This window comes from Stegastes partitus, unplaced genomic scaffold (assembly GCF_000690725.1).
Source record: "Stegastes partitus isolate 25-593 unplaced genomic scaffold, Stegastes_partitus-1.0.2 Scaffold1127, whole genome shotgun sequence".
NCBI lineage: Eukaryota > Metazoa > Chordata > Actinopteri > Pomacentridae > Stegastes > Stegastes partitus.
In genome coordinates this window covers 1-16,760 of record NW_007578858.1, presented here as the reverse complement: position 1 = coordinate 16,760, position 16,760 = coordinate 1, and the positions used below count along the sequence as shown (strand labels likewise).

The 16,760-nt window shown below is 44.3% G+C and overlaps 1 protein-coding gene across 1 annotated transcript in view; it reads left to right on the top strand.

Annotated features, from left to right (window-relative positions):
• Window positions 1-14,825, top strand: part of LOC103368159 (attractin-like protein 1) — a gene marked incomplete at its 5' end in the record, with an annotated part of 246,604 nt that extends 231,779 nt beyond the window's left edge. The window contains 2 exons of the mRNA XM_008296425.1: window positions 2,210-2,324; window positions 14,695-14,825. Of these exons, the coding sequence (XP_008294647.1) occupies window positions 2,210-2,324; window positions 14,695-14,825 (246 nt within the window). The remainder of the gene's footprint in view (window positions 1-2,209; window positions 2,325-14,694) is intronic.
• Window positions 14,826-16,760: the final 1,935 nt, after the last annotated feature.

The following is a 16,760-nucleotide window of genomic DNA, read 5'->3' as shown; positions in this document are numbered from 1 at the left end:
TTAAATAAATAAAACACATTTTCAATCCTTTTTAAATAACAGCAAATATCTGCAAAATAATGACGATTTTACTGATTTAAAGAGTAAAAAATGAGCTTTTTAGGGTTAACATGTAAATTCCTACTTTCACTTGATATTATGTGTAATTTAACAAAACAGGGAAACTCTGTGACGTACCTCTTATATATTTTTTTTTCATTGTGCATGTATTTAGACATTACAAAACACATTAGAACGTTTCTGTGTGAATGCAGAGCCGAAGATTTCTGTGCTGCTGCTGTGATGGATGGAGGAAGGAGGGTTTTCCTTGTGTCTCTGTGTTTATGGACAGTGTGAATAAGAACACATAAGTAGGATGGATGGACGGCTGATGTGCACCTGCGTGAACACTCACCTGGAGAGGCAGATTGGACGCTCTGCATCAGCAGCGCAGCAGGTGGAGCTCCACAGGCTGCGGCGGGCCGCCTTCCCCCAGCTGGGAGCGCTGCTGCAGGGGGAGGTGGCAGCAGGGATCTGGGCAGCGCAGCTTGAGTCCTGGATGTCTGCTGCATCCTTCAAACAGACGGACTGCTGTTGGCTCTTTGTAGGAACATTGTGTACCTTCCTGTGCATATATAGGGGACACACCTCCACACAGCGCCGCTGTCAGCATCTCCTCTGACATCTGAGTGTAAATAAATAAAACGTCTCCTTTTCATGCAGTTTGTCACGTCAGCGTTATTTATAAAACATCAGCCGCTGCTGCGCTACAGTGAATAATCAGAATGTGATGAGCATCATAAACCTACACAGGAGTCAGAACCCTGTGCTGTTATAGATGATGTGAGTGGTTTACATATCAAGGATTCAGACCCTACAACACTTATAAATACTGAAAATTAAACCTCATTTAAAGAGAAGGCCAAAACCCGACAGTATGAATAATTCATCAGACAAATACTGAATTTCTTTGTTTTTCCTTTATTGTGGTTATTTTACAGATTTTTACATGTTAATTTTTTTTAATGTTACAGATAAAATCACAGATGAAAGCTGTTCATTTACATGTTAACTGTAAAGAAGCAATCAAACGTGTATATTATGTGTTCTTACAAATAATAAGCTGTTCTTTTGCAATGTGTGATAATTAAGTCATTTTTACTGTAGTAAAATCAGCAGAACATGTAATTATTTCACTGGAATTTGTTGCTATTTAAAATAAAAAATACATATAAAGAACTGAAAATGGTTATAATGTAGATTAAATATATATATTCCTGTTTTTTGTTAAATTACAGATAATATCCAGTAAAGACTAAATTACAGCTTGACTGTAGAAACACTTATTTTACAGATATGTTTCCTCGTTTATTACTTGGTTTATGTCTCTTTTCACAGTACTTTTTGTTTACATGGTACTTTTACTTTTACTTAACATATTTCTTATTTAGAATTTCTCAGATCTAGATTTCTGTATTTATTCCTGTCTTGTTATTGTTGTGTAGCATCTCATTCACCAGGTTCCTTTTGTGTGTGATCTCACTTGGCAATAAAAAGCTTCTGGTTCTTATATTCGCCTTTACTTTGGCAGTTTTTGATGGAATTTTATTTATTTATTGTTCTAACGTTAACAACACAGAAGTTGACAATTAGACAACTACTTACATTTTTTTTCATGCAATTATGCAACAATTATTTTTAAAAACTTTTGATTTTAGCATGATGCCGACACACCTGCTCCATCAGCATATATCACGTGGTGGTTACAGCTTTTCCCCAGAGCCACTGTGAACGCCCACAGACACTGATTCGGTCCGTTCCACCACCGGTCCTGTCAATCCACTGACTAGTGTTCTCTCAGTTTGCAATAAGTCACCTGTCCTCAGGTGTAGTCTAACACGAGTGTTTCTCAGGTGCCTCCGTTCCTCACTGCTGTTGTAAAGACTCACATCCATTCTATAGCTGCTTTCACTTATTTTATTTTTTTTATATACATCTATGTGCTCCACAAACGTCTGGTTTTTATCTCACAGTTTGTTTGTTGATTTATTTACGGTTGTTCTTTGCCCTGAATGGGATTGGACCCAATGTCGTACTTTTTCTGGTGTAATGACATTAAAGGGTTCTGATCTGACCACAGATGTGTTTAGGATCTTTTCACTCGTTTTCTTTGCGTGAACTCACGTGTTCATCCGTGTTGTGTTTGTGTGTTTGTGTGTTCTGTGTGCAGGCGGTGCCGAAGCCCATCGCCATGGAGCCGTGTTGGGGCAGCGGGGCAGGTGTTCTGACGGTGCTGCTGTACCTGCCGAGGGTCCCGTCTGGGATCCCTCCACCTGGACAGTCCGGTACGGTCCACACACACAGATACACAAACACAGGAAGAGCCAACAGGATGCTCTCTGTGTGAATGTTGTCATCAGCAGAGTTCTGAACGTATTCAGCGCCACGTTTCTCTCCAGTCTAATCTAACTCAGCGTTGGTTGGTTTCTCTTGTTCTGAGGACGATGAAGTCTGAAGAGGTTTTAATCTTTATAGGGAATAAAATGCTGCTTCAGTCCTTTTCTTGTGCTGGTGGTTTTTTAGAGGTGGGCCGTGCATAATGACCAGCTGCAGACAGTATTTAACTGTGACACTCCAGGCGCAGCTAATGTGACTTTTTATGATTGAGTGTAACAAATATCAACTGTCAGTCTGTTTATTTCCCTCCTTTCACTCCGTCGTCGCCGTCGTTGTAAACTGTCAGCTGTCTCCGAGCCGTAAAATCCCACGTCTCCATTATTGCAGGTTCACAGAGACGCTTTCACACCATATGTGATCCTTTTACAAGCTGATCTGTTTTCAGCAGCTCCTCTAGAAGACAGTCCAGATGATGCTGCTCGTGGCAGCTCCCCGTCAGCTTCCATGTACGCCAGGTTCTGGCATGTTAAAGAAAACACTCTAAAACATGACGCCATCCAAGGCGTCATCAGGCCTTATGGCTTTTTTTCCAGAATAATTTTAATTTGTATATGTTGCATTGCGGGGCTGCAGGGTGGTGCAGTTGGTAGCACTGTTGCCTCGCAGAAGGTCGCCGGTTCACGTCCCGGTGAGGACACCCGGGATCTTCCTGTGTGGAGTCTCCATGTTCTCCCCGTGCAGCGTGGGTTCTCTCCGGGTTCTCCGGCTTCCTCCCACAGTCCAGAAACATGCTGAGGTTAATTGGTGATTGTAAATTGTCCGTAGGTGTGAATGTGAGTGTGCTTGGTTGTCTGTCTCTAAGTGTAGCCCTGTGATAGACTGGTTACCTGTCCAGGTGAACCTGCCTTCACCCTGAGTCAGCTGGAATAGACTCCAGCCCCCCATGACCCTGGTGAGGATTAAGCGGTGTAGAGATGATGGATGGATGTTGCATTGCATCCAGTATCTGAACTGAGTCCTGTACAGCAGCTCTCAGGGCAAAGGTAGAGACGCACATCTGGACAGGTAGAATGGATCAGGACGGGATGAAGACTGTGAAGACAACTAGTTAGAGAGTTGAGAGTGTTGGACTGGAATGAATGAGGTTCTGGACAAACTACTGAAGCTGTTTTAAGACAAAGCCGCCTCGTGTTCATGTGGTTGTGCAACCGGCTGCTTCTTGCTGTGTGAAGGTTGCTCTCTTATCCGTCCAAAGGTCCTGCTGTCGTAGCTATAATGAAGTCCAAAGACCTGCAGCTCCCGTTGGACTGCAGGTCCGACAGCAGGCACCGAGGGAGCAGCAGCGTTCTGCTTTATTTCTCTGCACTCACATAATATTCAGTCCAGCACAGATAAGTTAGGATGTCATAAAGTTTACAGAGTCAGTCAGCCGGTTAAGCACAAATCTGTTGTTGGATTTACCGCCGCCTATGTTTGCTCAGTTCTTCGTTCTCGGGGGTCTCGTTCTCTGCACGCACACAGGATGCAGTTGGGCTGTTAGAGATTCTAATCCGTCCTAAAACACGCCTGCTGGGCTAAACTCTGCTTTTTAATGTTCAGGCTCATGTGACTGCGTTTAAACGAAGAGATATTTTTCACAATCTACCACTTAAAACTGGTTTTGTTGGAAGTTCTGCTTCACTCTTAAACCACAACCGATAAACCCAAGAAGCAGGAAATGGAGGCTTTTTATGAATCGCCATGTGGTTGCAGTTTAACTGTTTTGAATCGTGATAGCAGAGCGTCCTTAGCTTCGGCGTTGGCGTGCTCCTCGCTGCAGGATGATGCATTATTCAGAAAACCTCTTGACATGCGGCACCTCAGAGTCGCTCTGATGTGGTCGGACCTGCCTGGTTTTCCTCCAACACTTACTGTTGGATCAATTGTTCCCTTCAATGAGACATCCTGACTTTTCCACCGCCTCAGCTCATGTTGCGCTGCAGACGGGCGACACACGATATCCCCCGGTCGCTGCAGCCGACCGCCGAGCTGAGAAGATGGCAGCGCTCGCTCGCAGACCTGAGCGAGGCCTGCAGCTTTGTGCACCGTCAGCACCGAGCCAGTCATCCCCTCCTCCGGCTCGTCTTCCACCTCGGTCGACCTCTCACGCTCGCTCGGCCTCCCGTCGTATTTTCCTTCTCGCCCTCCTGCAGCTGCTGTCGGTGGGTCTGCTGTGAGCTTTGGTCTCGGCGAGGTGGACTGTGTGTAACTTTAGCAGGTGTGAGAAGCTTCGGTTCCCTCCAGGCAGGAAGCCTTCAGCGCGACGACGCACCTGACGGAGGAAACGAGCGCGGCAGACGGAAAATGAAGCACTTTGTAAGAAAGCATTTTTCTCAAGGTAGCAGGAGCCTTTAAGACGTGGCAGCGTGGTCTAATAGAGGGGGAGGAGGAGGGCGTGTGAGAACAAGGGCATAAAAGACAGAAGCTCTGCTACATCTAGAGGTAATTATGATCATTAAAAAAAAGCTGTAGAGAAGCTAATAGTAATAGAAGTGCATTAGGAACAAGTGGAGGAGCAGTAAATGGTTTAAACCGTCCAGGGCAGCAGAGCAGGTTTGGCAAATCTGCTGCTAAATTATAAAAACTCTTTAGTCGTTCGTCTAGACGTCCAGTTTTCTGTCGTTTATGTGGGTCGCAGCAGCAGCAGCAGCAGATGAAGCAGTGATTTCCAGTTCCTAGCAGGTGACTTACTGGATGTAGGAAGCAGGTTTAAGGCTGCTATTGGCTGCTCATGTACATCCATGTGTTTTCAACGTTTACTGCAGCCTGGGAAACAACAGCAAGAACCTCCAGGCAGCAACTTACAGCGCTGGAGGATGTGGATCGAGAGGATGTGGATCTAGAGGATGTGGATCTAGAGGATGTGGATCTAGAGGATTTGGATCGAGAGGATGTGGATCTAGAGGATGTGGATCTAGAGGATTTGGATCTGGAGGATTTGGATCTGGAGGATTTGGATCGTGCAGTGAGGCAGCTACAGCTAGTTTTGTAGGCAAAATCTACCAAAACGATTCAACCGTCACCATTTTGAAGGAAGTCCAAGGTTGCATCCTTCCCTCAACCCCACTCAGGTCGATGGCGACCGGTTTAAAGAAAATCAAACAAGCCGGGCCGTTTTTTATTCCCCCCAAAAGCAGAAGGATGCGACAGAGTGGGCTGGATAAACGAGACCAAGTTATTTCACATGATAACATCCATTTTGTACAGAAATGGTCGTCTGGTCGCCACAACATTCCTGCAAACACTGATCCTGCCAGTTTTTCTTTCAGTGATTTTACTTAAAGAAAAAAGGGAACCTATAGAATTTGTAAATCGTACAAAAAACTACGATTAGAGATGATGAAATAATAAAACTGTCCGCTTGTCGCACTCGGACCTGTTTGTTCTCATCACTCTGAGCTCATAGCTCCTCCACCGTGGTGCTCAGTTATTATTAAATGCTCCAGTTTTACCCCAGAAACCCGTCACTGCTTCGGTCGACAGATTCTTCTGGTTCCTCCTGGATGACGCTTTGAGATGGTGAAACTCTGGCTCGTTTGTTGCTTCTTCCTTTGTCCAAAACCCTCCCCTCAGCTCCACTCATGCTCCCTGCTGCCCTGCCTGAAGGCTTTACAGTGTTGACCAACGTGTCGATTAAACCAGGACATTCAAATCGATCCGCGACGCCGTCCGTGTAGTGAAATCACTGTTATTTCGCCGGTGGTTTTTGTGCTCACCGCCTCACACTACCTGGTGTTTTAGCCATTAGCTCCACACAGCAGACTCATTTTGAGGAAATCAGGGGAGATTAGAGGCTCGGCGGCTCTCTGGAGGCCTCTCCCGTGGCTTCTCCCCATCGAACCGCTGGAATCACAGCCATTGTTGCCGCGTTTGAAGCCTGCAGTCGACGCCTGCGTGTGTTTGAGTAGCGATCAGAGTCGTGATGTTACGCCCGTAAACACACATGATACGACTTCAAAAAGGGGCCACATGAAAGCAAAAAAAAAAAAAAAAACAAGCCTAAAACTCGCCCACCCATCACATGCTCTCGCTGCTCTCAGTCCTCCCACCGAGCTCCCCGGAGAGCCCCTCCGTGGGGTCAGACAGCAGTCCTCCATTGATGTTGGCATGTTCCAGCGTGGAGCCACTGCAGGCTGGCTCCGCCCACCCTCGCTGGGAGACACTTCAAGAGGAATCCTCGATGAGCCAGCCTGTTTTAGCCCTCGCGCCATCTTCTCCCTCCACGCTTTGTTTTCTTCTGCTTCGCTCGGCTCCCCCGAGGTGTTACCATTAACTGACCCTTTACATGTAAGAGGCAGCGAGAGGGAACGTTCCAGAAGAGTCCAAAAAAAAAAAACAAGAAGAAGAAGAAGAAGAAGAAGAAGAAGAAGAAGAAGAAGAAGAAGAAGAAGAAGAAGAAGGCCTCGCATCTTCTCAGCTGCCAACATATCAACACATGCTTCTCTTTCTTCTCTTCCTCCAGCAGCAGTGTGACGTTGAGGAATTACAGCGTGGAGATGAGCTCCTGGTGTCACCAACATGTTCCATCACATGTTCCATCACATTTGGTTTCTGTAGCCCGTGACTCAGACGTGTCGCTTCTTGCTGATGTGCAGCTTTTTTTTAAAATCTTAGTTTTCACTGTCGGAGCTCCAGCAGGTAAAACATTTAGTTTAGTTTCATCCTGGATCCAAACATTTCATCGACACTGTAAAAAAAATCCTTTAAAAAAAGGAAACGTGTTTTTATTTTTTTACATTAATTTACGATTTAACTTAAAAAACATAAAGAGTACCAAGTACACAAGAGTAACCAGCTTTAAATGACAGGAATGTAATGAGATGATCACTGAGGCTGAACAGAAAAACAGTCAAGGCATCACAGAAGCTTTTTAAAAATCAATAATTTTACATGATAACATCTCTGTAGTGCAGAAATCATACTAAAGTTACCACAAAATGCCTGTAAAAAGTAGTTTTTGACAGTTAAATAACAGTTCTGTTACTGTATGTACCTTCAAATACATAACTAATAATTAACTTATTTACTAAATAAACTTAAAAATCAAGAAGGTAGAACTTGTGCAATAGTAACCAGCTTTAGATAAAAGGCATAAAATGGAAGTTTTCAGATTATCACAGGCTGAGCAGAAAAATAAAGTAAATGTATTAGAAGCTGTTTATAAGAAATGAAAAAAAAAAATCAATAATTTCACATGATAACATCTCTGTAGTGCAGAAATCACAGTAAAATTACCACAAAATACCTGTAAGAAGTAGTTTTTAGCTGTTAAAGAACAGTTCTGTTACTGTACAGAACTTAAATACAACATATAGCTTTATTCACTAATTAACTTGATAATTAACTGAATGCTAAATGAACTTTAAAACCATAAAGGTAGCACTTATACGTTTTTAACAGAAGATTTTAGAATTTGTATTAAAAATAGAGGAAAAATATCGATAACGTCACATCATAGAATCTCTGAAGGTCAGAAATCATAGTGAAGTTCCCTCAAAATGCCTGTAAAAGACGAGCTGTGGGCAGTTTTTTTAAACTTACATTTATACCTGTTTTCATTAAAAGAAAACAAGGAATCTGTAAACTACCAGTGAATGAGTTAGAAACGTTTCCTACAGCAGCGTCCTGGACCTGCTGTGTGCTGCACCACCAGCACTGACTTCCATCCAGACCTTGGGTCAAAGAAAACCCATTTATCGTCTCAGTCCTTCAGACGGCGTCCCGTCCTGAGAGACGAGCAGCTGGTAGGGAAATAGATGGATTCTAATAGATTTGATTTGGTTCTGGTCCCTTTTCTAAAGCGAAGGTTAGACGGAGTGCAGGACCGACGGGCGGATTGCTCAGGCGTCGGCGGCGGTGCGGGGGTTGTGCCGAACTCTCACGAAGAACGAAAGAGGAGGAGGAGGAGGAGGGCCTGAAGGCAAAGCTCTCCAGTCGATCTGCGTTTGAACCCTCGTGTGTGGTTGTGAGCGTTGGATGAAGTGATGCTGCAGCCTGAAAGAAACCCGGTTGGGTGGTTCAGTCGTCTGATGCCGTCACACGAAGGTTCCTGAACCTCTCAGCATCCAAACATGAGCGAACCAACGCTGCACGGAGCCGTGGACACGTAGAAAAGCTGAAAAATACAGTTAAAGACCAGGAATGTTCTGCTGTTGCATAGGAAATAGAATAGAATAGAAAACAACCGTCTCAGGAAACTATCATACTTTTCCTTAATTTGACCTAACTTGGCTTTTTCATTTTTATTGAAGGATATTTAAATGTATAAAAACTATGAAATTACCTATAATACAGATAGATAGATAGATAGATAGATAGATAGATAGATAGATAGATAGATAGATAGATAGATAGAATAAACTGTATTTGACAGATTCTTATAGATATTGTGCACTGAAAATAAATCAATTGAACATTTTTGTTGTGTTTAAAAGATATTTCTCATTTGACAAACAAACCTGTCACATTACAGAACCTTTTACTTACCTTTTACCAACTTTAGAAATATATTTAGAGTTAAACTTGAATTTAACCATAAAAAGAAAATATTTGTGCCGTTGAGTGTTGAATGAAAATGAAAACATCATAATTAATCACACTTTTTAATGCTATAATTCATTCCACAATTAGATTTACAGTCTATTTTTGATTTCACTGACGTGTTTGCGTAAAAAATATGGGGGAAAATGTGAAAAATTACATGTTTTTTTTTGTGTAGGCATAACAAGAAGACAAAAGAGCACAATCTCACAACCACAATATTATTCTACACTAGTTTAAAATAGGTTAATAGCAGAATACAACCAAGTAAACTCCGTATGTAGGAGCAGCTACTGATTTGAACCAGTTTGTCTAAAATATGCTGTTTCTGGTTGTTTTTTATTCGTTTCCAATAATCCTGCGACACAACGAAGCACCTTGACTCTAACACATGGACGCTGTTGTTGAGCTGCAGGTTGGATTTTGACCGTTCGCTGAGCCGTGACCCTGGTCCACCCTGGTCCACCCTGGTCCACCCTGGTCCACCCTGGTCCGGCCTCCGTCTGTGCGTCTCCGCAGGCCGGTCTGACTGTGATGAGATTACAACCAGCACCAGCAGACGAGGCCTCCGAGCTCTCGTGTGGCTTTTCCGTTCGCTCTGATCTGGCGAGACAGAAACACAGTGACATGAAAACAAAGAAAGAACACACAGATCGCTCTGTTTTAATAAACTAATCCCGTTTCGTCCAGAGGCGGATCAGCCGATGGTCTGCTGTCAGGCGGATCGCGGCGGACGGCGAGCACATGGCGACTCTCGGAGGACGGGGACGGCTTGACCACAGGGCGACGGTTTGACTGATTTGAAGTGGCCGTGGCCTGACGTGATGGACAGAGCGGCGGACAAACACTGACAGGACGGGTGGAAAAAAAACAGAGAAGAGGGAAAAACGGGGAAGAGATCTGATACTTGGCTCGGATCCACCAGCGCCCCTCTTCCATCTCCACAGCTCAATCCACTTTATTATGTCAGCGTCGTGCTCTGCCTCCTGCAGCTGCTTCATTTTTTTTTATTTGGAATAAAATGGGACTCAGTCAGTGGTATTAATGGATTTACCGGGATGCTCATATTCTCAGTTCAGCGCAGCAGAGTTGTTGAGGATGGATAGAGAAAAAAAGAGAGAGAGAGAGACTGTGGGCTACATTTTCTTCACTCCAGAGCTTAGATAGTGGGTCAATAGAGACAGAGGCACAGCGGTATTCACAGCCGCCTTTTTTCCTGCACTAATCTGCCTATTCAGCAGCAGAGATAGACCCCAGAATATCTGAGAGAGCGAGAGAGAGGGGGAAAAAGAGGGAAAAATACAGGTACTGTAACAGAGCTACTGTAAGATGTGAGTAAAAATAGAAAGAGCAACGTGAGAGACAAAGACGGAGGGAGAAAGGAGGTATTAGAGGTTCAACGAGAGGCACATCCAAGTTCCTGAAAAGACTCGACGAGTGCAAACAGAAAGTTGGAGATGCATCGGGGGACACAAAGAGCAGGAGAAGAGCGAGTGAAGGAGCCGTTAAACGAGTGCAGTGGGTGGTAAGAGTCCGCGGTGACACCCCGTCACCCACAGAACCAGATTTGCATATCGTGAAACAAAGGCAGTGAGTCGTCGTGGGAACACTTTGATAAATCCGGACCCGGTTTCCGACGTAATCCCTCTTCTCTTGTGTTCTGCGGCTTCTTCCCGCTCCGTTTTACAACATCATTATCTTCCTGTTCTTTGTTTGTCAGATTCTCTGTGGTTACATTTCCATTAAAACGCTGGACAGGTTTTAGGCTAAAAAGAATTCAGCTAAATACGACGTGAACGTGGCTGAATGTGCTAAACAGGAAACTGAGCAGCAGTTCATCTGACGGCATCTGAACAAACTGGGACCCAGATCCATCCTGTCTCCATGACAGGGATCACTTCTGATTATAAATCAGTAATGAAGTTAATAAACTCGGCCTCCGTCTGACGCTGCAGGTGTTGAACAAACTCAGAGGAAAGAGTCCTGAACAGCTGGAAGCAACGACCTGAACCGTGACTCTTTGTGACAGCTCACCTGTCTGAGGTGAAGAAAAGTGAATCGTATCCTGATCCCGTCTGTGTGTCTGGGATCATTTACATTTTCAACTAATTATCAAATTAGCCGCGTTGTTCTTGTTCCACATGCAGCGTTCTTGCTTTGGAGACGCTGGTGTGGATCCAGCTGCTGTCTGACGCTGTTGAATAAACTCAGAGGAAAGAGTCCTGAACAGCTGGAGGCAACGAGCTAAACTTCAGCTCCGACGTCTTATCAACACCTGGATTGCGTTCGTTATCGGTTAGTCTCATTAATCAGACCCGTCTCTGCCTTCATCAAGTTTTAAGCCACGTTTACACGTAGCCGGTATTCACAAAAACGGATCTACGTTTTCAAAAATAACATCGTTCACACCAGCTTGCTTTTAAAAGAATCTTCCTTTACACAAACCTGCATGAACACGTCGTTAAGAGCTGCTATGAGCTGCCAGACCTATAGGGGGCAGTGTGACGAGAAGCATACAGCCACGCTAGCCAATCAGAATCCTGGAAGAGTCTGTAAACATGGTCGCACACATGTGACCTGATGACGCTTTTGTCGCAGCCTGTGACATCAAAATCCGTCTCCTCCCGTCGACACGCAAACGTAAAGACGGAGGTTTCAGATGTGATCGTTTTTGGTGACTTGTAGCTTCGTTTACGTGTGAACCAAAGACCCGTTGACATCACCGACGTGTAAACAGGGCCTTAGTTTCATGGACAGTGTTAGTTTGTAATAGATGTGAATTTGTAGAGGAAAGTTCATGTTTGTGCTTCAGCTCGAGTCATGTTGACGTGGGCAGGACTGCCGTTGCAACTTTTAGGAAAATATGAGTAAGACATAAAGTCGCTGTGTTCATGAACGCGTGCATGTCTGCAAGAGGCTAAGTCGGACCTCGTAGCATTTCCTTATCATCCCAAACTGCATCACATTCACACATAGAGACAGAAGTGACGGACTTCCAGCTGCTTGTAGGAGTCTTTCCTCTGAGTTCATCAAACACCTGCAGCATCGGATCCATGTGAGCGACAGAACTGCACATTTACAGTCGTAACTTTCTTAATTGCTTATAATTATGAATGATCCCCGACATGGAGACAGGATGGATCAGAATCTAACAACAGACTCACAGCTGCTGGTAAACTATGAGTTATGCAGCGATGGTCCTCAGGTTGGAGCTCCATCACAGCTGTCGGGTGGTCGTAAAGTAGTAGTTCGATGATCATCACATCTGGAAATCATTAATAAACTGAGCTGTTAGCTATTCAAACAGACTATTAGTGCCTCGTTATGTATTATATTATTATAGATGTAGATTTATGTACTCGGCATGCCGTCTCATATCATGTGAAAGACAAACATCTCCAGTAGCTGTGAGGAACTTGACTAGCATGTTTACATGTCAGAAAGCCGTCACTTTATAAAGTCGATGGAGCAGCAGTGTTATATGTCCTCCGATATCTTAAAAGGGTTTACGATGCACCACTTCCTGCTTCAGACCTAAACACCACACTGTTAATTAGTTCAGTATCTCATTTAGAGTTCCTGCTCTATCTGTTCATTTACCTTGTTGTGCTACAAAAACCCCGTCTTGAAAACCGTTTTGTTCTCTCATCATGAGGACATATATTTTTACAATCCGGTGTGATTCTGGTGATGAGCTCTGCCCACTTATCGTATAAAAACCCTGCGTGTGCGCTTTCAGATTGTAATAACTTTATTTTCCTCTGCTTAGGATATGATTGAGGTTTAATGGATTCCTTTGACACTTATCGTCCTCCTGCTCTAACGTCGTGGGTGAAGGAGGAAGAGTGTGGGAGAAGACGAAGATAGAACAATGCACAGCACCAGCTCTGCCGGCTCTGCGCTCTCGTTCCACGTTGACGCAGCATCTTCAGGCTTCTGCTGCATCATTCTCACTTTGGCCGTCGTCCTACGGGCAAAAGGAAGAATCGACTTTATTATCCACGGACGGGGAATTGATTTCAGTCGTTTGCATTAAAAAAAGATACCACTATGAAAAATAAATTCTAATAGGAGATGAAAGACGTCTCTAATTGCACCGCGAACAAAGAAAGCATTTATATCTGCGGAGGCTTTATAAGCTGCTCACGGTGAAGGTCAGCGTGAGTATCAGTCTGGTACATTAACCTTGATAACGCTGCCAGTAGTTTATCAGACGTAGTGGTTTGTTGAACAACTCCACAACAGTTCATTTACTAAAAACGCTGCATATTGTGAGAGGTTAATTAGTTTGGGGGCAAATATCTGCTATTGAAGCATCTTCTAGTGTAAATGCAAGTGATAGTGTAGCTACACATCTACCGATGGACGGGTGGAAAATGAACAATAAGTGTCTCAGCTCGGTGTGGTGCCACCATGTGCTGCCTTGGTGTTGGTGGTCCAAGTTTCTGGAACTCTACTGGAAGGATTAACGCCGTTGTTCCAGAAGAGTTTCCCTCCTTTGATGTTTGATGATGGAGAGATCTGTCATATGACTCATGACCCCTCTGGATGGAAGAGACCACTCATCAGCACAAAAAAGTCTCACCAAAGGGTAAAGGTGGTCACTCAGAACCACTCAGAACCAAAGTCACTCAGAACCACTCTGTATTGACTAGCGGTGAGCCTTACCTCTAAGTGGACCCAAACGGTCGCTTTATCCCTTAAACTAACGATGGAGGGACTGTGTTGGTGGAAATGTTTGAGTCAAAGTCTCCTGTACCAGAAGTGGATTTTGAAAACGATAACACGTAGATAGCAGTAGGACAAGAGAAACTCGCTTATTAACCCTTTCAACACCACAGCCCGGTATACCGGTCTGCAGCTTTCACCCCGTCCACCCTGCAGCCCGGTATAGTGGCTCCGGTACATGACGACTTTCTGTTACATTCATTTAGATTTTCTATCACAGGGAATCCCTGTAGGTGAACAAGAGATTCAATCATGACATAAATTGTGCAAATAGTAATAATAATAATAATAATCGTACGCAGCGTTCTCTCCAGCGTCATAACAGAGTAACGACCTGTTACGCTGCTGCCTGAAAAAATTTCTGCTGCAAATTGGGCCGATACGTGGGAACATAACGGGAAAACATTTAACAACAAGCGCCGATGGAGTTTCACTACCGTCGTCTATGCTGCTAACGCTGCTATTCGCTAGTGTATTCACCGCTAACCGTTCGCCCCCAGTCGACGTCAACGACATTTATACCTCTTCCTTTCCACGCCTGTGTTTCACCTGTATGTATATGACAAGAGTAAACTTCCAGATATGTTCAACCGTCAACTCGTCTACTTTTGGTTGACACCAGATATTTAGTGATGTGAGGTCTACTTTAGAATTTCTGAGTGATTAATCCAAACCATATCTGATCATGAATTTCTGTCTAAAGTTACTTAGTGTTGAAGGGGTTAAGATCGGGGATTAAACCTGCGTCCTGCGTCCGGTGAGTCAGACTGTCAGCAGCATATCTGGCACATTTACACATTTCTTTTATTGGACAAACCCGACTGATCCCTGTGTGTTTTGGGGCCTCGCAGGAGTTGTTGGAAATGATTTTTTTTAAGCTCGACTAAAGACCTCGCTCTGTACGCAAAGATTAAATCTGTATCGAGCTGCTTTAACTGCCAGCTTGTTGGCATACAGGCGCGTTTCCCAGCATGCGGTTTTTATGAGCCGAGCACCAGACGGCCAGTGAAGGCATCGCTGTAGCTGTGTCGTCCTTCTCCTTCCTGACCTCCTCACACACCCTCCTCCTCCCTCCGGGCGTCCGACTGGAGAGCTGCTTGACAGGAAGAGGAGGCCGAGGATGGGAAACTCAGCTCCGTTGACCCGGAATGGATCCTCGATACTTTGATCCTGTGTGTGTTGGAAACCGTCCTCCCCGCTGGGACGGACTCTCCCGACACCCAGAACTCCTTCATCAGACTTGTAGTCAGACACTCGGTGGCATTCACACACAGGAAGCTGGTGTGTTTGAGGATTCAGTCCCATCGAGTGTCCTCACCCCGCTGTTCTTTCCTTTTGCGCTGCTCCTGCCATTAAAGTGATCGACAGAAGGATTTTAAACATGCACAGCGAGACGTCTCCAGGTCTCACCGACTTTATAAATTGGATCAGATGCATTTTACAGCAAAGGAAAGTCAAGACAAGGTCAGGACCCGGATGACTTCATCATGTCGACACAAATTGCAGCTTTTTTTTTTTCTTCTTTCCACGTCTACAAAGCCTTGACTTTGGAGGATGTGAAATATATTTAAATTCAGGTAATTTGGAGATACTTTCTGGTCCTACATTCGTTAAACAAGCGTAAAGAAAAGGCTGGCATGTTCTATTAATGAAAGGCACCCTAGTTAGTCGGGATCAAACCTGAATTTTACATACGCACATCAATGCCCGTCGTAGTTGTGTGTCATGTTTGCTGGTCTTTTTCAGAACCTGGAATCGGCGCCTCGCAGATCCATTAATATTTGAATATCAATGTGTTGCTGTTTGACTGACTTTGATTTGCCTTTGGCTTCGCGGAGCAGCCGCTGCTCTTTCTGTTTACCGCTATCCGGAGCGGGCGGCCTTCATTCGGGGCAAACTCAGAAGTCGGGCTTTGATGTCGTATACGAGGACTTTGGCGGCGAGGTCCGTCGCCGGGTTTGGCTCCTCCTGCCGCAGATGTTCTCCAGCTGCAGGCCCGGTTTCCCACGTCGGACCGGCGCCGATGTGCGTTCCCGGGGAGTCTCGTCTCCTGCTAATGACCCCATTACTCTGCGAGGAGGCTGTGCGTGCGCGTGTGCGTCGGGGGGTTAATGATGCGTCAACTCACCTGACAAAACAATCACATTAACGCGCCCGGTCGCCACGGCAGCAAACGAGCGCCCGCACTCACCTGCAGCATAATTTGATTACTTTTGACCAATTTAATTTTGCAAATGGAGATGTGTGTGTTCACCTGGAAAAAAATCAACACAATTACGACGGTAATTTGTCAAAGGTGAAAGCTATTCTGATGGAGGAATATTCGCATGTCACATTAGGAAATTAATTATCTTTATTTACTTTAACTTTTCCAGCCTTTGTGTGCGCTTTCATTAGAGGAGGTTTAAAAGGTGAGAAGTGGTGTTTGACAGTGTGTGTGTGTGTGTGTGTGTGTGTGTGTGTGTGTGTGTGTGTGTGTGTGTGTGTGTGTGTGTGTGTGTGAATGATGATGGCTGAATGTCACATTCAGGCAGATTATTAGTTTGAGGTTCTGTGAAAGTGATTTTGGTGATGTGACTTTCCTGTTGCGTGTCTTGATCAAGTCACAAGATATCAGTGAAGTCATTTGTTTGTTCGATTGACTCCTTTTCTATTCAGATTTTTGTTTATCAGTCACTTCATAACACTTTCTTCATCTCTTATGTCAGAGGTGGAAGTGACCGGAAGTCCTCCTGTAGTTTTGGTTGTTGAATGTGACTTTCTAACGCTATTAATCAGACTTTTACATTTTTAATCACACCTTTTCTTTCCTTGACTATTGTAGCTGGAACCAGTTTATTACATCCACAAATCAGTCTAATTAAAAAATAATGTCACGACCTTCAGCTGAAGGAGAATAGTTAGAGCGAGTCAATCAATCTTTAAATCAGTCTCATAAAATGCTCTAAACTATCAATTTGGAACTCTGATTAATAATTAGAGGAATAAGGAAATGACCATATAAACAGCTGATGAACATTAAATAGACCAGCATGTATGTGTGAAAGCATTTATTTAGACGATAACACAAACAAACA